We start from the raw sequence: 15,986 nt of genomic DNA, 5'->3' as shown, positions 1-15,986 counted from the left end.
ACTTCCCCCCCTGGATTTGGGAGCCCCCCCAATTCAACTTCCCCCTCCACCTGAGGAATCAAAGGGATTTGAACAGGGGCCTGTCATCTCTGCGGTGTGTGCTCTAAACAGTATGCTATAGGATATTCTGATGTAGGGCTTCTTCAGTCTCTCATGCTGAAGCCGTTCCACTGTGGATAAACAATTTAAAAAGTCATTAGAGCAGGCGGACTGGATCCTGGGTCTCCCACATGATTACTCTAACCAGCAGGCTACAGAGTCACTTAGTGCTTTTGCGCTTTCTCCCCACCCCACCCCACCATGATTCCTTCATTATGCATCCACAATACAATAGCTTTGAAAGGGGAGACTGAGAATCCCAAACAGAGGGAGGCTTCTATCTCCAAGAGAGAGGCAGGGCTTAGCACACATCCCTTGGCTAGGCACCTCCCATTGGCTAGCTTAGTCAAGAATTCCACTCTGAGGTGCCTAACTCCTCCTATTCATTATATAGGGAGTCTAACTGATGAACTCGGTCTTTGTGAATCCCAGGGATTTTCTAGGCACCTGAAAGATAGGTGTGGCAATGTTCAACATCACCACTCCTGTTACTTTTTTTAATCTAGCCCATATATATATATATATAACACAAAAAACTATGTTTAAACATCACAAAGGTTTCCAAGTCAAGCACTCAAAAGTTGGGAAATGGCAGCTTTAAGCCTTTGCAATCTTAATTCACCTCCCTCCCTTGTATGTCTGAATTATGATACAGTCTTTAATTACATTCTCAAATACTTTATTTTTTTCCACAGGAGCTTGACAAATCCAGTGCACAGAATGACAGTGCTCCCTTAATGAGCAGCTATTCAATATTTTCTTTTCTCCTCTTTGTTTAACGTGCAGCCCTACACCTTGTTTACTGCACTCTAGCCAAACCTTGCTCTGAAAAGAGAACTATTAATTTCTTCATGAGCTTTTCTATGGTTCTCATCACTACAGTTTCAGAGGGCTTCACATATATTAATGAATTTATTTTCACAACATCCCTGTCAGGTGAGAGGGTGTTATCCCCATTTTATAGATGGGGAACTGAGGCAAACAGAGAGAGAGTCAAAAGTAGCAGATTTCATGTCCTTCCTCCAAAGCACGGAGGCACTAGAGCTTTAAAAAAAAAATTTACATGAGCAAAACAATGTATTTGTCATTAGCCTTGTTCTTGTAAAACGCTGACATGATTTGGCTGAATTTTTCCAAAAAAAATCTTCAGCCAGAGGCAGACACCCAGCATGGAAAATTTCAGCCCAAACAGTTAAAGTTTGGCAAAGTTATAAGCAACTGCAAATAGGGTCTTATAATGAGAAGAGTCAGGCCACCTTGATTGTAAGTGGCGTTACCGGCTCTGTCTATTATAAAATCTAAATTGCACACTTTGTGTAACACAGCATTGTGTCGTTTTGCCTCTGAACATTCTGTTTGCTTACTGCTTTATTTTTTATTGCATATTTCCTTTGGAAGGCAAGAGAAGCATTGTGGCAGCAGTGTGCCATCCAGATCACTCATGCTATTCAGTACGTAGTGGAGTTTGCAAAGCGGATAACAGGCTTCATGGAGCTCTGTCAAAATGATCAAATTCTACTCCTTAAATCAGGTGAGTGGTTTAGTCAGTCATTCTCTCTTCAAATAACCTTACTTCTCCCCATCACAACCTTGCCTCCCCACACATGTAAACCCTACGTGATCTTCTGCGTTAATAACATTCATGTCTTCAGATCCCATTCCCTCTAAAGTCAATTGTGTTTTTCATTTACAGAAAAACTTAACTGTTAATTGCAGAAGCCACAAGCCCCAGCTTGACATGCCGTGTAAGGTATTATTGAGTTGAGCTGCTTGAATCACCAAACTGCTGCTTCTAAAACCACCACTTGATTTTAGTTAGTCAAATCCATGCGAACTGGGCGCTCTGGCCTCTCTGGTCAACTCTAATCATTTTAATGATGCTATAGCAATACCTATAATCTTATGTCAGTACTTAGTAGGAGAAATCCCTGCGGGCGATAATTAATACTGGAGTGAGCGTGGTTGGATAGCGGCAGCATGCATTGACACTGTTGTGTGCGTGTGCGCGTTGCGGTGTGTGTATGGGGGGGCGGGGGGTAGTTTTTCTGTCATGTCACACAGCAAGTCCCGCCCTTCTTTTAGAATAATCATTTTAAGATGCACTCTGGTGACATTTAGTTGTTAGGAATTGTGAGCTTGCAATAACTCCATGTCACTCAGTAGGACCAAATGGTATCATCAAACAAGCTGCATCTGGTTATTAACTGCATTACCCTGTGCTACCCTGGTCCCCAGATCTGGCAGAGGCTGGGATGTAGCATGAGGCAGTTTCTTTGAGCTAGAGAAGTGCCTTGTGTCATTCAACAGAGAACTCTGAGGCAGTTCTGAAAGAGGTAGTGTGATCCAGTCCTTGCTCAGAAGGCTGTGGCTGTAATATGGGACCAAGATGCTGGAGGCAGGTGCAAACTGCAGAAAAATAAGAGGACCAGCAGGAATACAGAAAATTCCCTGGAAAAGAAGGCTCTTAGCATGAGAATAATTAATAATATCCTTATTAACAATCCAGCTTCTGCATTAAACAACTGTATTCATTTGACTGGTAAAGCAAAAGAAACAGGAGCACTTCAAAAAAAGATTCAATGACATTTGGACATAAAATGTATTGTAAGAGAACCCTAATTAGCTACAGAGTGTATAAACTGCTAAAGTTTTACTGCCCCTCATGCTGCTAATATTGAGCAGAGCTAGCCAGAATTCTGAGATGTTTTCCCACAGTTTCCTTCAAAAATCCCCCTTTGAATTTTTCCTGTGAGGAAATTCTGGTTTCTCTGTGGTAAAGTTTAAAAATGTGACAAAGTGTTATTTTCCCCCTTGCATTCCACACCCTCTGACTGTTTCCCCTCTTTTTCCATTATGAGAAAGGGGGGAAGCCTACGTTTCACACTTTCTTACAGTTTTCCAACTGAAAACATCATGGAAACAGTGTGGAAAAGTGTGTGTAGGGGGAAACACTTTTTACATTTAAAAGTAGAACTTCCACTTTTAAGCTAATTTACTGTCAGAAAACACTTTGTTATAGTTTTCAAACTAGCAAACATTGGAAAACTATCAGAAAGTGTGGAAACCCCCATAATATCTAAATGGAAAAACTTCAAAAATCCAGAAAAAAATGTCCTAATTTTTTTCTTTTCATAGAAAAATTTGGGATGCTTTTTCAAAAACTTTCATGTAAAAATTTTTTAATGAAACCCTTTAAAAAACAACTTTTAATCAGAAAATGTTTGACCAGCTCTACTACTGAAATTAGGGATGGCCTGATAATATGCACTGCCCCGAGAAAAAGTGGAGCCCTAAACAGAAAGGAAATGGGACTGGATCATGAATTGCTTCCTTCTCTGGTCAGTGCCAGAGGCAGAGATTGGAGGGTGAGTTGTCTCCTACTCAGATCCCATCAGCAAATTGTAGGTTGTGGTGTGGTGTTTGAGTGGGATTCACTCCGTATTGCAGCACCTAACTTTACGGTAGAGCTGGGTAAACAGTGGATTTTTCAGTTCGATGACATTTCCGAACAATCAAAAAAGAAAAACTGAAAATCAAAAAATAATGAAAAATATCAGTGTATCGAAAAATTCTATTTCCGGTCAAACAAAACAAAATCGGAAAATAGATTTTTTTTTCCTAGCACTTGTGAAGGGCTCGATAGTGGTGGTGGAAGAAACCACTATTACAACTTTTAGCCCAGTGCTTAGAGCACTCATCTGGGATGGGAAGCCCTCCGTTCAACTCCACTTCTGCCTGATATGAAGAAGGGATTTTAACTGGGGTGTCCTACATTATAGCCCAGCCACTGGGCTATAGTATATTATGGGCAGGGGCTCTCTAAATCTCTCCTGTTGAAGTTGATCAACTTTTTACAAATAATTAAATATGAACTGGCATAGCAGGAATGGAGCCTGGGGATCAAAGTGGAACAGCTTCAACAAGAGAGACGGAGAGAGGCCTGTCCCACAATATCCCATAGCCCTGGGGTGAAGGCATTTTTTCTGGGAGACAGGAAACCCACGTTCAAATCCCTGCTCCACACTAAGTAGAGGGGAAAGTTGAACCTGGGTCTCCAATGCCCTGGGGGAGGGCTAAAGGCCATAAGGAGGGGGGCACAACATCCTCTCCCTGCTGTTTTGTGTGAGTTTCAACATGCTCTGAGCACGTCTACCAGATTGAGCCCCCAAATAGGTGGGGGAATACCTACTTCTAATCCCACCTCAGGTTTCAGCGTGAGTTAGACACCACGCTGCTGTGCAGTGTCAAGATTTAGGCAGGTGTGCACATGCCCCGCTGCTGACATTTAGGCACCTTGGGGACTTCAGTAGTGGAAAGTTAGGCACCTAGGCCCAGATCTACAAAGATATTTAGGCTCCTAACTTCTGTTGAAATCAGTGGAAGTTAGAAACATAAATACCTCTGTGGATCTGGGCCTTAGGGATTTAGGCACTTACAGGGTTAGGGGGCTGCTGAGCAGGCCAGTGACTGTGAATGCCAGTGGCACATAATATTGGACTTAGGTGCTTAAGCCCCGCTGTAAATCCCACCATTTGTGCACAAGGTTGTTTCTGTTCATTGGTATTTTGCAAGAAACTTTTTTGAAATTTAATACATTCTGCTTTCAAAAGTGCCTTGAAACATCCCAGTAATGAAGTATGTGTAGTTTTCATACTCTTTCCTTGTCCAACAGGCTGCTTGGAAGTGGTTTTGGTGAGAATGTGCCGTGCCTTCAACCCACTCAACAACACTGTTCTGTTTGAAGGAAAGTATGGAGGAATGCAAATGTTCAAAGCTTTGGGTAGGTTTGCCTTTTTTATTTTCATCCATTACAATGAGCCAAATTCTGGAGTGAGTGGGAGACTTACCTTTCTAAATATAACCACCCTCCCAACCAAAAGTCATTAGCAGCTTTTGAATCCTTTACCTTTAGCACTGAAGAACAGGGAACTGCCATTTAAGCTCACAAAGTAACTCCAATAGCTGCTAGCAGTAGGAGGCTGTTTTTCTCTAATAGAAAAGGAGCAATGGGAGGTTTGCAAGATACACTTTGGCAGTGTGCCATGTAAGGACTGAGTAAAATATGAATGAAGATTTCAGAATTTGGCCTATAGTGATCCCAGCCTCATTTGTGGTTGACATTTGCACTGGTGTGTAATATCAGCCAAAAGAATGGTTTCACTATTGAAACCCGTGTGGAAGGAAGGTGAATGTTGCAGAACGGGTAAGTGGATGAAGTCTATTTTGGCCTCTTGGCAGAGGTAGATGGATGGATGGATCCCACAAAGGTCATGAGGGGGCACCAATGGGTTATCCAGAATACTCTGAACCTTGAGAAAGATTCAGGCAAAGCTCAGGTTCATTCTGATTCGTTTGGTAGAGCAACTGTTTAATTCCTCATCACTATATGTAACGTGCATGATGACTGTTACCTTCCTTGTAGTGTTACCTTATAAATTATGTCAGTGTTCTGGTTGTGAGAATAATTAACCTGTTAATCATTCGGCAATCAGAACCAAAGCCAATGAAGGTTTCAATACTGGTAGTAATTAATAAATATTTAGCTCATTGCTTACATATACATCATATATAAACATTCCATGTATGTTTAGCTGGTTTTCTTTGTCCCATAGCATGTTTTCCCCCAAACTTCTAAGAAGGCTATCTTATACTGTTATTGATGGGATGTTGTAGGACATCGCTGTTCTGTATTAGTCAGATTCCTTTTGTAGATGTCACTTTGGTTTCAAAAACAAGATTTTCTTTCATAAAGACAAAGAAAATTCTTGGGTAACATTTCTGTGTGACATTGCAAAAGACATTTTTTTTCCTTGATTTTTTCTTTGGAGTTTTCAGAGACAGAGTGTTTCACACTTTTTACTAAAAAGAAAAAAGAAAAGGAGTACTTGTGGCACCTTAGAGACTAACCAGTTTATTTGAGCATGAGCTTTCGAAAGCTCATGCTCAAATAAACTGGTTAGTCTCTAAGGTGCCACAAGTACTCCTTTTCTTTTTTCTTTTTACGAATACAGACTAACACGGCTGTTACTCTGAAACCTGACACTTTTTACTGGGATTCATTGAAAGTTCTAGTGATATGCAGCTGCAAATGTTACTTTTTAAATAGCCTCACTTTCCATGTGAGTGCAAATTCAGTAGTCAATGAAAGCGTTCACCTAATCAAAACACTTGCTCACTTACTTGCACTCTTTCTCTCTCTCACTCAGATGCGTGCGCACACACACACACACGCGCGCTCCTGACATCAAAACAAGCAGCTTTTCAAGGCAGATTAAAGAGCTGATAAATTTCTAGCATTGACTTTGTTCTCTATGATCTGTAGGTTCTGATGATCTGGTGAATGAAGCGTTTGACTTTGCAAAGAATTTATGTTCCTTACAGCTGACTGAGGAAGAGATTGCGTTGTTTTCGTCTGCTGTTCTGATATCACCAGGTAGTTATCTCCAAGTATTTTGATGAATCCTCTTTTTCACTGCATCCTTGTTCATACTTTTTTGCCAGCATAAACAGCTGTTGTTCCTACTTAAACTGGCACACTAAGTAATTGAAGAATTGCCTGGATTATTCTCTAAAGTTTTCTTGAATACATTATATTGACAGCAGTTAACCTGCTGGAAATAGGCTCAGAACAAAATATGGCTACACCAGCCTAAAGAGCCACAGGTAGGCAGATTTATGACCTGCCTGTTATCCAAAACATGCTGACCAGCTGTTCAGAACCTGAATTAAATTATAGAAAAATAACTGGCTGGATCTAAGCCAAGTATTGTCTCTTCAACATTCAACAGCACTGTCATAAGATGAAGGAAGAAAAATAGGAACACTAGAAAGAGAGAGGGGGCCAGATTGTGTGTGATAGGTATAGATACTGATTACAGGTAGGGCAGAACAGCATTTCCCCAGGTGGACCTCTGAGAGATATTGTGCCTCAGAGAGGCATATTCCTTCTTGAATTTCAGGAAGCACAGGGCCTCGGCTCCTTCCTTCCTTCCCACTCTGAGGCAGCAGGCACTCTCATGGTTAGCACTAGGGAGCATGCTCTGCCTTTGGTAGAGTATAGGGACAGCACTGTGACTGGCTTCTCCTGTGGGATGGGAGCAAGCAGGGCAAGGGCCTTCCCCATACTGCCCACCTGTACAAGGGCAAGTCAGAAATACATTTATTGTCATGGGAATATGCTCATTTGCACAAAATACCCATAGTCACACATATGTGTTTGAAAACACACTGGCTGCATGAATGTTCATGGAAAAGTAGAAAAACCAGGGTTTGGACCATGGGTGATTGGATCAGATCACAAGCTGAATCTAGTGGACATGTTCACAATTCAGTGTGGGATTTTTTAAAAGCACCTTAGGGAAAAGTACTTTCCCACGGAAAGTTAATGGGTATTGTGCGCCTACCTCCTTCAGGCCTATTATATCGCCCCTACACACACACACACAATTCACCCAGTTCTGCTCCTGGCCTCCTCTAGGTTTCTCTGCCCTTTGTCACATCTGTGGAGGAGATTAATTTAGATAAAATTAGACCAGCATAGATGGTGTCAACACGCTTGATATCTTCATAATAACATGTGCTGCAAGGATTCTGGTCCTTGTTATTTCTACAGGAGATTTTGTGTTCTGTAACAGTTTGCTCATTGATGGAAGGGATGATCCAGTGAGTACTTGCTGCAGGTTAGTACCATTAGCTTCGTAGGTAGAGTCACCGGATACAAAGCCGCTTTTCTAGGATGTTTTCTTGGCTGGAAAGTTCCTCAGCCACAGGAGAAAGGACAGCAGCGGTGCTGTGTGCAGAATCATACTTCTCTAACCAAGCTTTGTTTTATGTTACAAAACCTTCACAATGTGCAGAGGTGGAATCACTGTGTTTTTGTATTTAAATCTTCATTGAGAGTTGTGTTCCAATTTGATGTCTTACAACAGTGACTCGGAAATATAGGATCTGATCCAAGGCACATTTAAATCAATGGGAAACTTTCCATTCACTTCAGTCAGCTTTGGCTCAGGCTAGTACAGCACATCCGTAGAAAAGGTGTGACAAGTGCAGTAGTTGAATGTGTTTGGGAGCTAGAGAAACTTCAGTGAAATCAAATTTCTACCCAATGTTATGCCTCAGACAATACAGGAAGGAAGAGCAAATTACTGCTTCAACCAGCCAGCAAGATCTGGTAACAAATCTGCCAATAATTCTAAGACTACGGCACCTTCTTTGGGCCTGATCCAAACCCACTGAAGTAATGGACAGATTCCCATTAACTTTAGTTGGTTTTGATGCAGCCTTTTATGCTTAGCTGCAGGGAGATGGTACATGGATATCAAAATATTGATTCATCCCTGTGGTCCTCTAAATAACCCATCGTTTGGAAAGTACCAAATGTTTCTACTTGGTACTGGTATTTGCTGTCAACTGAGAATCCCTTGCTCATTTCTACTTTTTCTAAACCATTTGTGGATGTATTTAGCGCTCAGAAAAGTGAGTGACTCAGCCCTGACTTTGAGACAATTGAACTGCAGGCAAGTGTTCTGAAAGCTTCCCCATTAGCTTTGCTAATGCATTCAGTCCTGCTATACAACCGTCCTGCTACAGTACTCAAGTGCTGCGCCTCTCTGGAACAGAAATGGTTGGGTATAGCAAGCTGTTTGGGAGTTGTGTCCTATAGATAAACAGGAGCAACTACCAAACTCATATTCACTGTGCTCCAACTCGGAATTTCAGTCTGCTCTTCAGAGGCACAAGAGTAGTTACTGTAATATCCCATAGTTCTCCCTTTCGTCTCCTGAATGGGTCTTTCCTACACACAGACATGAAACCTGTCAGAAAGACGCTTGTAACTGATTTCTTTTCTCGCCCACATCACAAAGAAATGAATGTCAAAGCAAATGCTATGTGCCACTTCTTTCTGCAGTGTGTGTGTGTTTGTATATGGGAAAGGGGTGATATGACAGACAGATGGGTTGAAACACCATGTATGACTATGCCAAACACTTTCTTTTTCATGAACTTAACAACTGTTATGCTTTGTGCCAAACAGCCCTAATGTGTAGCATTAGACACCAAAACGTAATTCACAAACACTGTGTACCAACAATGCTGGTTCATTTTTAAACCCATGCTTGTTACTGAGAGAAAAATCCTTAGGGAATATCCCTCTGTGATGAATCTGTTTCGCTCTAGTCTGCCACACTGGGCCTTGGTTTAAATCCACTAGAGTGCATGTTTTTATGACAGCATAAAATTTAGCACTTCATGTATGAAGTCTGAATATTACTGTATGCTCACTTAGGCAGGTGTTATGTAAGCTGTTAGCTAATCTTGTTACTGCTGCTACTGCTATTACCGAATTCAGTTGCTTACCTTATGTGAACAAGATTCTTTATCTTTCTAACAAGGTTCCTTTCTCTGAGCATCTGTTCAGTGTCTGGAGACCTCAGCTCTGTCTCTTTTCAGCAAAGGCTCAGACTAGTGTGTTCCAAACAGCAATCTTTTCATGCTACACCCTTTTCATGCACTTCTCTTCACACAGGGCCTGACAAAACGATAGTATCCTATTAATTATATGTTGAAACATCACTATTATCTGGCCTGTATGATAAATTTATATTAATGGTTAGTTTACAATAATCCTATGTAATCAGTGCCATTACTTCACTTCTGTCTCTGATTAACAAAATAAGCATCTGAATGAGGGAAGGGTTTTTCTGCACCTCCTGGCTCTTCCTGTAAAATTCATCTTCTGCACTAAGATAGATTTTTCATTTCCTGTTTGAAAGCCAAAAACTATTTCTAAGATCCAATCTGAATAGACAGAGAGAGAGAGAGAGAGAGAGAGAGAGATTTGCAGCATGATAACAAAAAAAAGTTTACTGGTACAGTAAATGCATTGTATTAATGGACTCAGAATTGAATCAAGATCTGCTGCACCACTTGCCATATGGTTGTTTCAGGAAGCCGTGAGTTGGGAGAATATAGATTCTTATCTTTCCCTGAAATCAGGGGGAGTTTTGCCTTTGACTTCAGTACAAGTAAGATAGGTTCCAAGCAGCTATTTCTGTAAATGTATTCTCCCAGATAATTTAGAATTTATTTAATCTGGTGCCATGTAAAAAGGAGTGTATTTTTTAAATAATTGCACTTCAAGATGTTGCAACAAAAAAATTCATCTAAAGTATTAAGAAACTCTTTTGAAGGAAACTATTTCTGTTCATTCAGACTTAACTGTTGGTCTCAAAATGTTAGCCCAGTTGAGACTCTGGTTTATTTAATTTTAAATTTTTAAATTGTTATATTTTATTACTGTCAAAGAGGTGTGATTACTTTGATCAGTTTGTTTATTCTTTCTGTACTCAGTAGACACTCAGATAGCATTACTTGTACTTCATCTGTGAGATATGAAATAGAGAAATATGAACTAGAAAACAACAGAATAAATGAATTGCTTGGACCTTGCTTAATTTTTTTGCAGGAGTTATCCATTTTGTCACATCTTTCTCTCTTTTGTCCTTTTTTTAAAATCCTCATAGTCAAGTTCAAACATGTAAAGGCAATGCATTGGTAGCAAGTACGTACTTCATGTCCATGACTTGAACTCCCAGGTGATCTTATAGTAGTTCATAACATCCTGCCTCTGAAATCATGTGTTAATAGCATTGCAGTCCCTCAGCATAATGAGATTATTATTAACCCTTGTCAGCCTGGTATGTGGTGCCCATGTGTGGATGAGCTGGTTCATTTTCCTTATTCTTGTTGGCTTTAGCCCTTGCCTTTCTTCTTTGTCAGATCGAGCCTGGCTATTAGAACCAAGAAAGGTCCAGAAACTTCAGGAAAAGATTTATTTTGCACTTCAACATGTGATTCAGAAGAACCATCTTGATGATGAGACCTTGGCAAAGGTAGATCCTTAGAACATGCTAGTTCATGACTATATTAACGGAACAAGTGTTCCTAAGATTCAGGAGTGTTGCCAACATGTACATAGCAATTCTATTATAACTCTTATATATCTGATAACCAAAGTAAGGCTTTGATAGAGGATGATTTCAAAGTGGAGGAACAGCAATAGTGCTGCCGAAGGTGAAGTGGCAATTTAGTCATTACCAGATTATCTAATGCAGTATTCAAAATGTAATCTTTTTTTTTAAAGAATTCACTGAGAATGAGAGTCAGAAGACTCTGGAAGATATTAATATAAGAATTCAGAAAGCAAGCTCAGTCTTAATATATTTCCCCACTGAATAAGGGTAAGAAAGAAAGTGTTACCATTTTATAATATTTTGTTTCAGTTGTTCGACTGAGGGGGTAATAAATTCTGGAATTTGCAATCACATAAGGGGAACATAGCATTGAGTTATCCCTGACGGTTCACAGCCATAGATCATCCTGAATAAATCTGGTATTTATTCTTTATTCTATTGGCCAAACTATTTTGCTTCTGAGTTGCTGTAATTGTAATTCTTTATTCTATTGGCCAAACTATTTTGCTTCTGAGTAGCTGTAATTGTAATTGTTTAAAAGAGAAATAAAATTTGTAAACTTGAAATGAGGCAGGTCCCTTCCAGATTTCAGTAGAACCAAGATAATAGCTTTATGAATTGGGCTGGTAAGGCTTCTTACTGAAATGCTCCTATACACATATCTGCTAACATCGGGGGAAAGTGTAGGCACATTGTTCTAGAAAATCAAATGGAGAGCGCATAGCGAATCTGGCCCCCTGCTTTTTTCATGTCCACTGTAAGGATCACAAAGATACTTATTTTGTAATTTTTAGAGATTTCATATCTGTCAAATGTATGTACTACTGTAAAAAATTTATTGAAACTGTCATCAGAAAAGCAAGGCAGTCCTGGTAAATAAATAAACCTCCCATTAATTTCAATCAGAGTTTTGCCAGAGGAAGGACTCTGAAATGTGTGGCATGCATTACATAAATTGTAAATTCAGAGGAAATGGAGACATTTTAATTAGGTAGGCTCCTTACGTAACTGCACACAAATCTGTTGCTAGACAAAAAATGTTACTTTCCACAGGAAATTCTCTCGGTTTATGTAGCGATATTTTGATTCAGTTAACGGCAGCATGCTATATGCTTAGTTTTTCTAGGGAAAAAAAAGGGAGTTATTGCTATTCTTTTCCCTGGTACCCTGTCTTATTTCCTTCCTTTTTCACTACAACCATTAGTGGTTCTTTGGTGCTATTATGGGAATGAGACTTCATTAAGGACCACCTCCAATATGCAGCCCTCTTTCTTAAATGGCCACTTTAAAGTAACACCAAGGTTTCTAGGACAATTGTGTTTGGCCTTTAATTAAAAAACAGTCTCTTCTAGACAATTTAATTTGCCAGTTGGTGTGGTCATTTTAAACAGGTTTCACTGTTCTCAGTGAATCACAGTCAGTTACTCTTCCACCCAGCAGGATGCTACTACCTCTGTTCATTCTGGAAACCCTGCTTTATTCTAAACACTTTCTTGCTCTTTTTTTTCCCCTTACAGTTAGTAGCCAAGATACCAACCATTACTGCACTTTGCAACTTGCATGGAGAGAAACTGCAGGTATTTAAGCAATCTCATCCAGATATAGTGAATACATTGTTTCCTCCATTGTACAAGGAGCTTTTCAATCCAGACTCTACCACGGGCTGCAAGTGAAGGGGAAGATAGAATTGTCACATAGTCCTGGAATGCATCACTGTTAAGACAAAAGAAATGTTTTCATGAAGACTTATTAAAAATGTCACTACTGCAACACTAGGAATGTCCTGCACTTAATAGAATTATTTTTCACCGCTACAGTTTGAAGAATGTAAATATGCACCTCTGAGTGGGGCTCTTTTATTCTTGTCTTTCTTTTACTTCTTTTTTTTTTTTTAACTGACCATAAATGTACAAATATAGGACACTGGGTGTTACCTTTTTTATTTTATTTTTTTGGGGTATGTTTTGGGAGACAACTGTTCATAGAATTTTATTGTAGATATAAATGAGAATAGAGAGGTACTTTGCAGTATTACTCTTGCTGTTTATTGTTCAAATATAATTTAAGAAAATTCCACTTATTACACTTGCCTATTTCTATGTTTTTAGATAGTTTAATGCATGTAGAAATTTATAGCTGTCTTGGAAATTGTTGTGCATATATGAAATATACATATGTATGTGTACTATAGACATATATATATATGTAATATATGCACATGCTGTAGCTTAAAAATCCCATGCCTACTTTCAAAGGATGCTCAGTCAGGCTCTCCTGCAGGTTTTACTCTCCAAGTCATGTATTAAATTTATATTGGGCAATCAGGATTTTGCTCTGTGAGGCAGAGTTAAATCCTCACTCACCAATGTATAACGAAAGGATGGTATCGCTTCTGAGAAACTTGTCATATAGTGTGTATATGCAGTCTGCAGTCTGTAAATCAAACATTAAGATTGTATCAATGATGCAAAAGCCTTGTCTGGATGGTTCAAATGGACAGAGGAAAAGTTAGTTGGAATTTTCTCCCTGTTACGGGAATAAAGCATATATAAAAATGAACATAACAGGACAGCATGCCAGTAAAGTATCCAAACCGCAGAGTCAAAATGTAAATTATCCCAAACAGAACATTTTTGTGAATCAGCAAAACATTATATTTTATTAGCGCTTCTTAGAGAAATAGATACAGGGCCCATCTTGCTCCCATTGACTTAAATTGAACCAGGAGAAGGCCCAAAATATAGCTTTGAAGAGTAAAAATGTGATGTGGTGATGGTCGTGGTGATGATGACAGTGACACTCTGTCGCCAGCTAAGTCACCATAAGCTGTTGGATGACAATGGAGGGTTTCCATTTCATAAAACTATCTTGCTCAGGTGCTACTATTAGAGGTTCAGGATAGGCAAGTGAAGGGATGTGATTTTTTTTTTACAAATGTGAATTAAAAACAGAGCTAGGCCTGAGTAGCAGCATTCAAATGCAAATGTGAATCAGTCCCAGATCATTCTCCCAAACCTGAGAGTGTTCAAATCCATGGTTTGTCTTCATGTTTGTCTCTTTGTGCCACAGATACTGGGCAGAGGGGAGTGGGAGGATACCACAAGCTGAAAAGGCAGTAATGAAGAATGTGTTTGTTTCTCCCAGATTCACACACAGTAGACCTTCCACCTGTGGAAAGATGAGGGATTCAGCTTCCCCCATAGCACAATCCCTACTGTCCCCTTATCCTGCGGAGGCTTCTCCATAAGTTCAGGGACCTGAGAGTGGATAGCTGGCAAAGAGGGAGAATTCTGAGGGTGTGGGCCACAGTGAGATGAATTTCCCTCCCCACTCTCCCACCCCCTAAACCACACAGAAATTAATAGTCATTCAGCACAGTGGAACTACCCTGTAAAGGGATTTCTGCAGCCTGCATGGAAAGCCCTGTCGGTATGGCTCCACAGTGGAACTGTGTTGATAGGGCGCTGGAGGAGACACCCCAAGACCCCACAGCTGATGTGCAAGTGCAGGGTTTCCACACGGGTAGCCCTGAGCCTCCGGCCCATTTCTAGGAATCTGCAGGATTCTGGTCTGAATCTCCTCCTCCTCCCTCCTCAGGGACCAAACCCCACATCTTATCAACGAATCCATAGGAAACTCTGATAAGGGAATTTCCTTTCCCCCACTGGCCACTCTTCTGTTTCTTTGGCATGGGAGTGGCCTATCTGGGCAAAGTTAAGAATTGTTTGTCTCACATGCTCATTTTCTTTCGTAATCACAGACAAGATACAACAGCAATAATTTTTTTAAGCCTCTATTATGCATGTAACCTATAGTTTTATAGTAAATCATTTTTTCTACCGGCCAGTTTCTAATCTCAAAAAATGCACAGCTGAAGTAGTTCTGCTGGGAAAGGATTTGTTGTAAACCTGATTGTGCTTGCAAAATTACTTTGTACTGTAATCCATTTCTGAAATAACTTGTTTTCCAAACCAGGGCCATGTCCCCTGATATTACTAATTACACCAAAAATGTCCTCAGTTAAAATAAACAAATAAAATTTGCACTTCTATAGCAGCTTCCATCTCAATACAACTTACAAATACTGATTTAACCCTAGAACACCCTTGTATGGTGAGGAATGTATTTATATCCCCATTTTACAAAGGAGGAAAGTGAAGCACAAGAATACTAAGGGGCTGACCCTGTACCTCCAAAGTGAGAGTTTTACTTGACTTCATCTGAAGCAGAATTTAGAACCAATGTGTGACTTGCTAAAGGACATGCAGGACATCTGTGGCAGAATGATGAGTAGAACCCAAATTCCAGTCTTCCTCTTCATATTATTACTGTCTAAAGCCTTGATTATCCGAATTTACTCAGTGACCCTCCAGACAATCAAGGTATGCAAATAAGTTACAGTAAGAACAAATAAATGTGAATACAGCTAAAAATAAAACTACCCACCAGGTCAGGTGGTAGCAGCTCAGAAGAATATATTTATAATTATACATGGTTAGTCCTCTGCTTGGCTTTTTTTAAGCACAAGAACAAAAACATATAGTTGAAAACCCTCAAAGTGTTTGTTTTAGTGTTGTGGTGACCAGACATCATAAATTTAGCCCACCCTCCAGACCCACAGAGTAAGTGATTAAATATAATTGTCCTTTTTGGGGGGTAAATAATGAGGCTTTGTTATGTGGGTAAATAAGAACAGTCCTTCATTATGCTGTGTTGCTTCCTGAAAAGTTTTTCATTCCTTTCCTTTCATAAAATAAAACAACTATCTTTGGGAATTTTACATCTTGTACTCTAGTCAAGCTAACTGAATGTAGACACAAAAGATATTACTTAGCATTTATATAGTGCTTTTCTTCATCAAAGCACTTACTTTACCCTCAACCAGTTAAACCTTGCAACACTCTTCATGCA

The 15,986-nt window shown here is 39.8% G+C and overlaps 1 protein-coding gene across 2 annotated transcripts in view; it reads left to right on the top strand.

Moving 5' to 3' along the window:
* Positions 1 to 13,063, top strand: part of RORB (RAR related orphan receptor B) — a 204,863-nt gene extending 191,800 nt beyond the window's left edge. The window contains exons 5-9 of one of the 2 annotated variants that reach the window (XM_074953239.1): positions 1,498 to 1,630; positions 4,772 to 4,879; positions 6,422 to 6,532; positions 10,882 to 10,994; positions 12,593 to 13,063. In XM_074953239.1, coding sequence (XP_074809340.1) covers positions 1,498 to 1,630; positions 4,772 to 4,879; positions 6,422 to 6,532; positions 10,882 to 10,994; positions 12,593 to 12,748 — 621 coding nt within the window. In that variant the 3' untranslated portion in view covers positions 12,749 to 13,063. The remainder of the gene's footprint in view (positions 1 to 1,497; positions 1,631 to 4,771; positions 4,880 to 6,421; positions 6,533 to 10,881; positions 10,995 to 12,592) is intronic. The other variant, XM_074953238.1, reaches the window with a different exon arrangement.
* Positions 13,064 to 15,986: the final 2,923 nt, after the last annotated feature.

The sequence above is a fragment of the Natator depressus genome, chromosome 5 (assembly GCF_965152275.1).
Source record: "Natator depressus isolate rNatDep1 chromosome 5, rNatDep2.hap1, whole genome shotgun sequence".
NCBI lineage: Eukaryota > Metazoa > Chordata > Testudines > Cheloniidae > Natator > Natator depressus.
The sequence above is the reverse complement of the archived record's forward strand: the minus strand, read 5'-3'. Positions and strand labels throughout refer to the sequence as shown.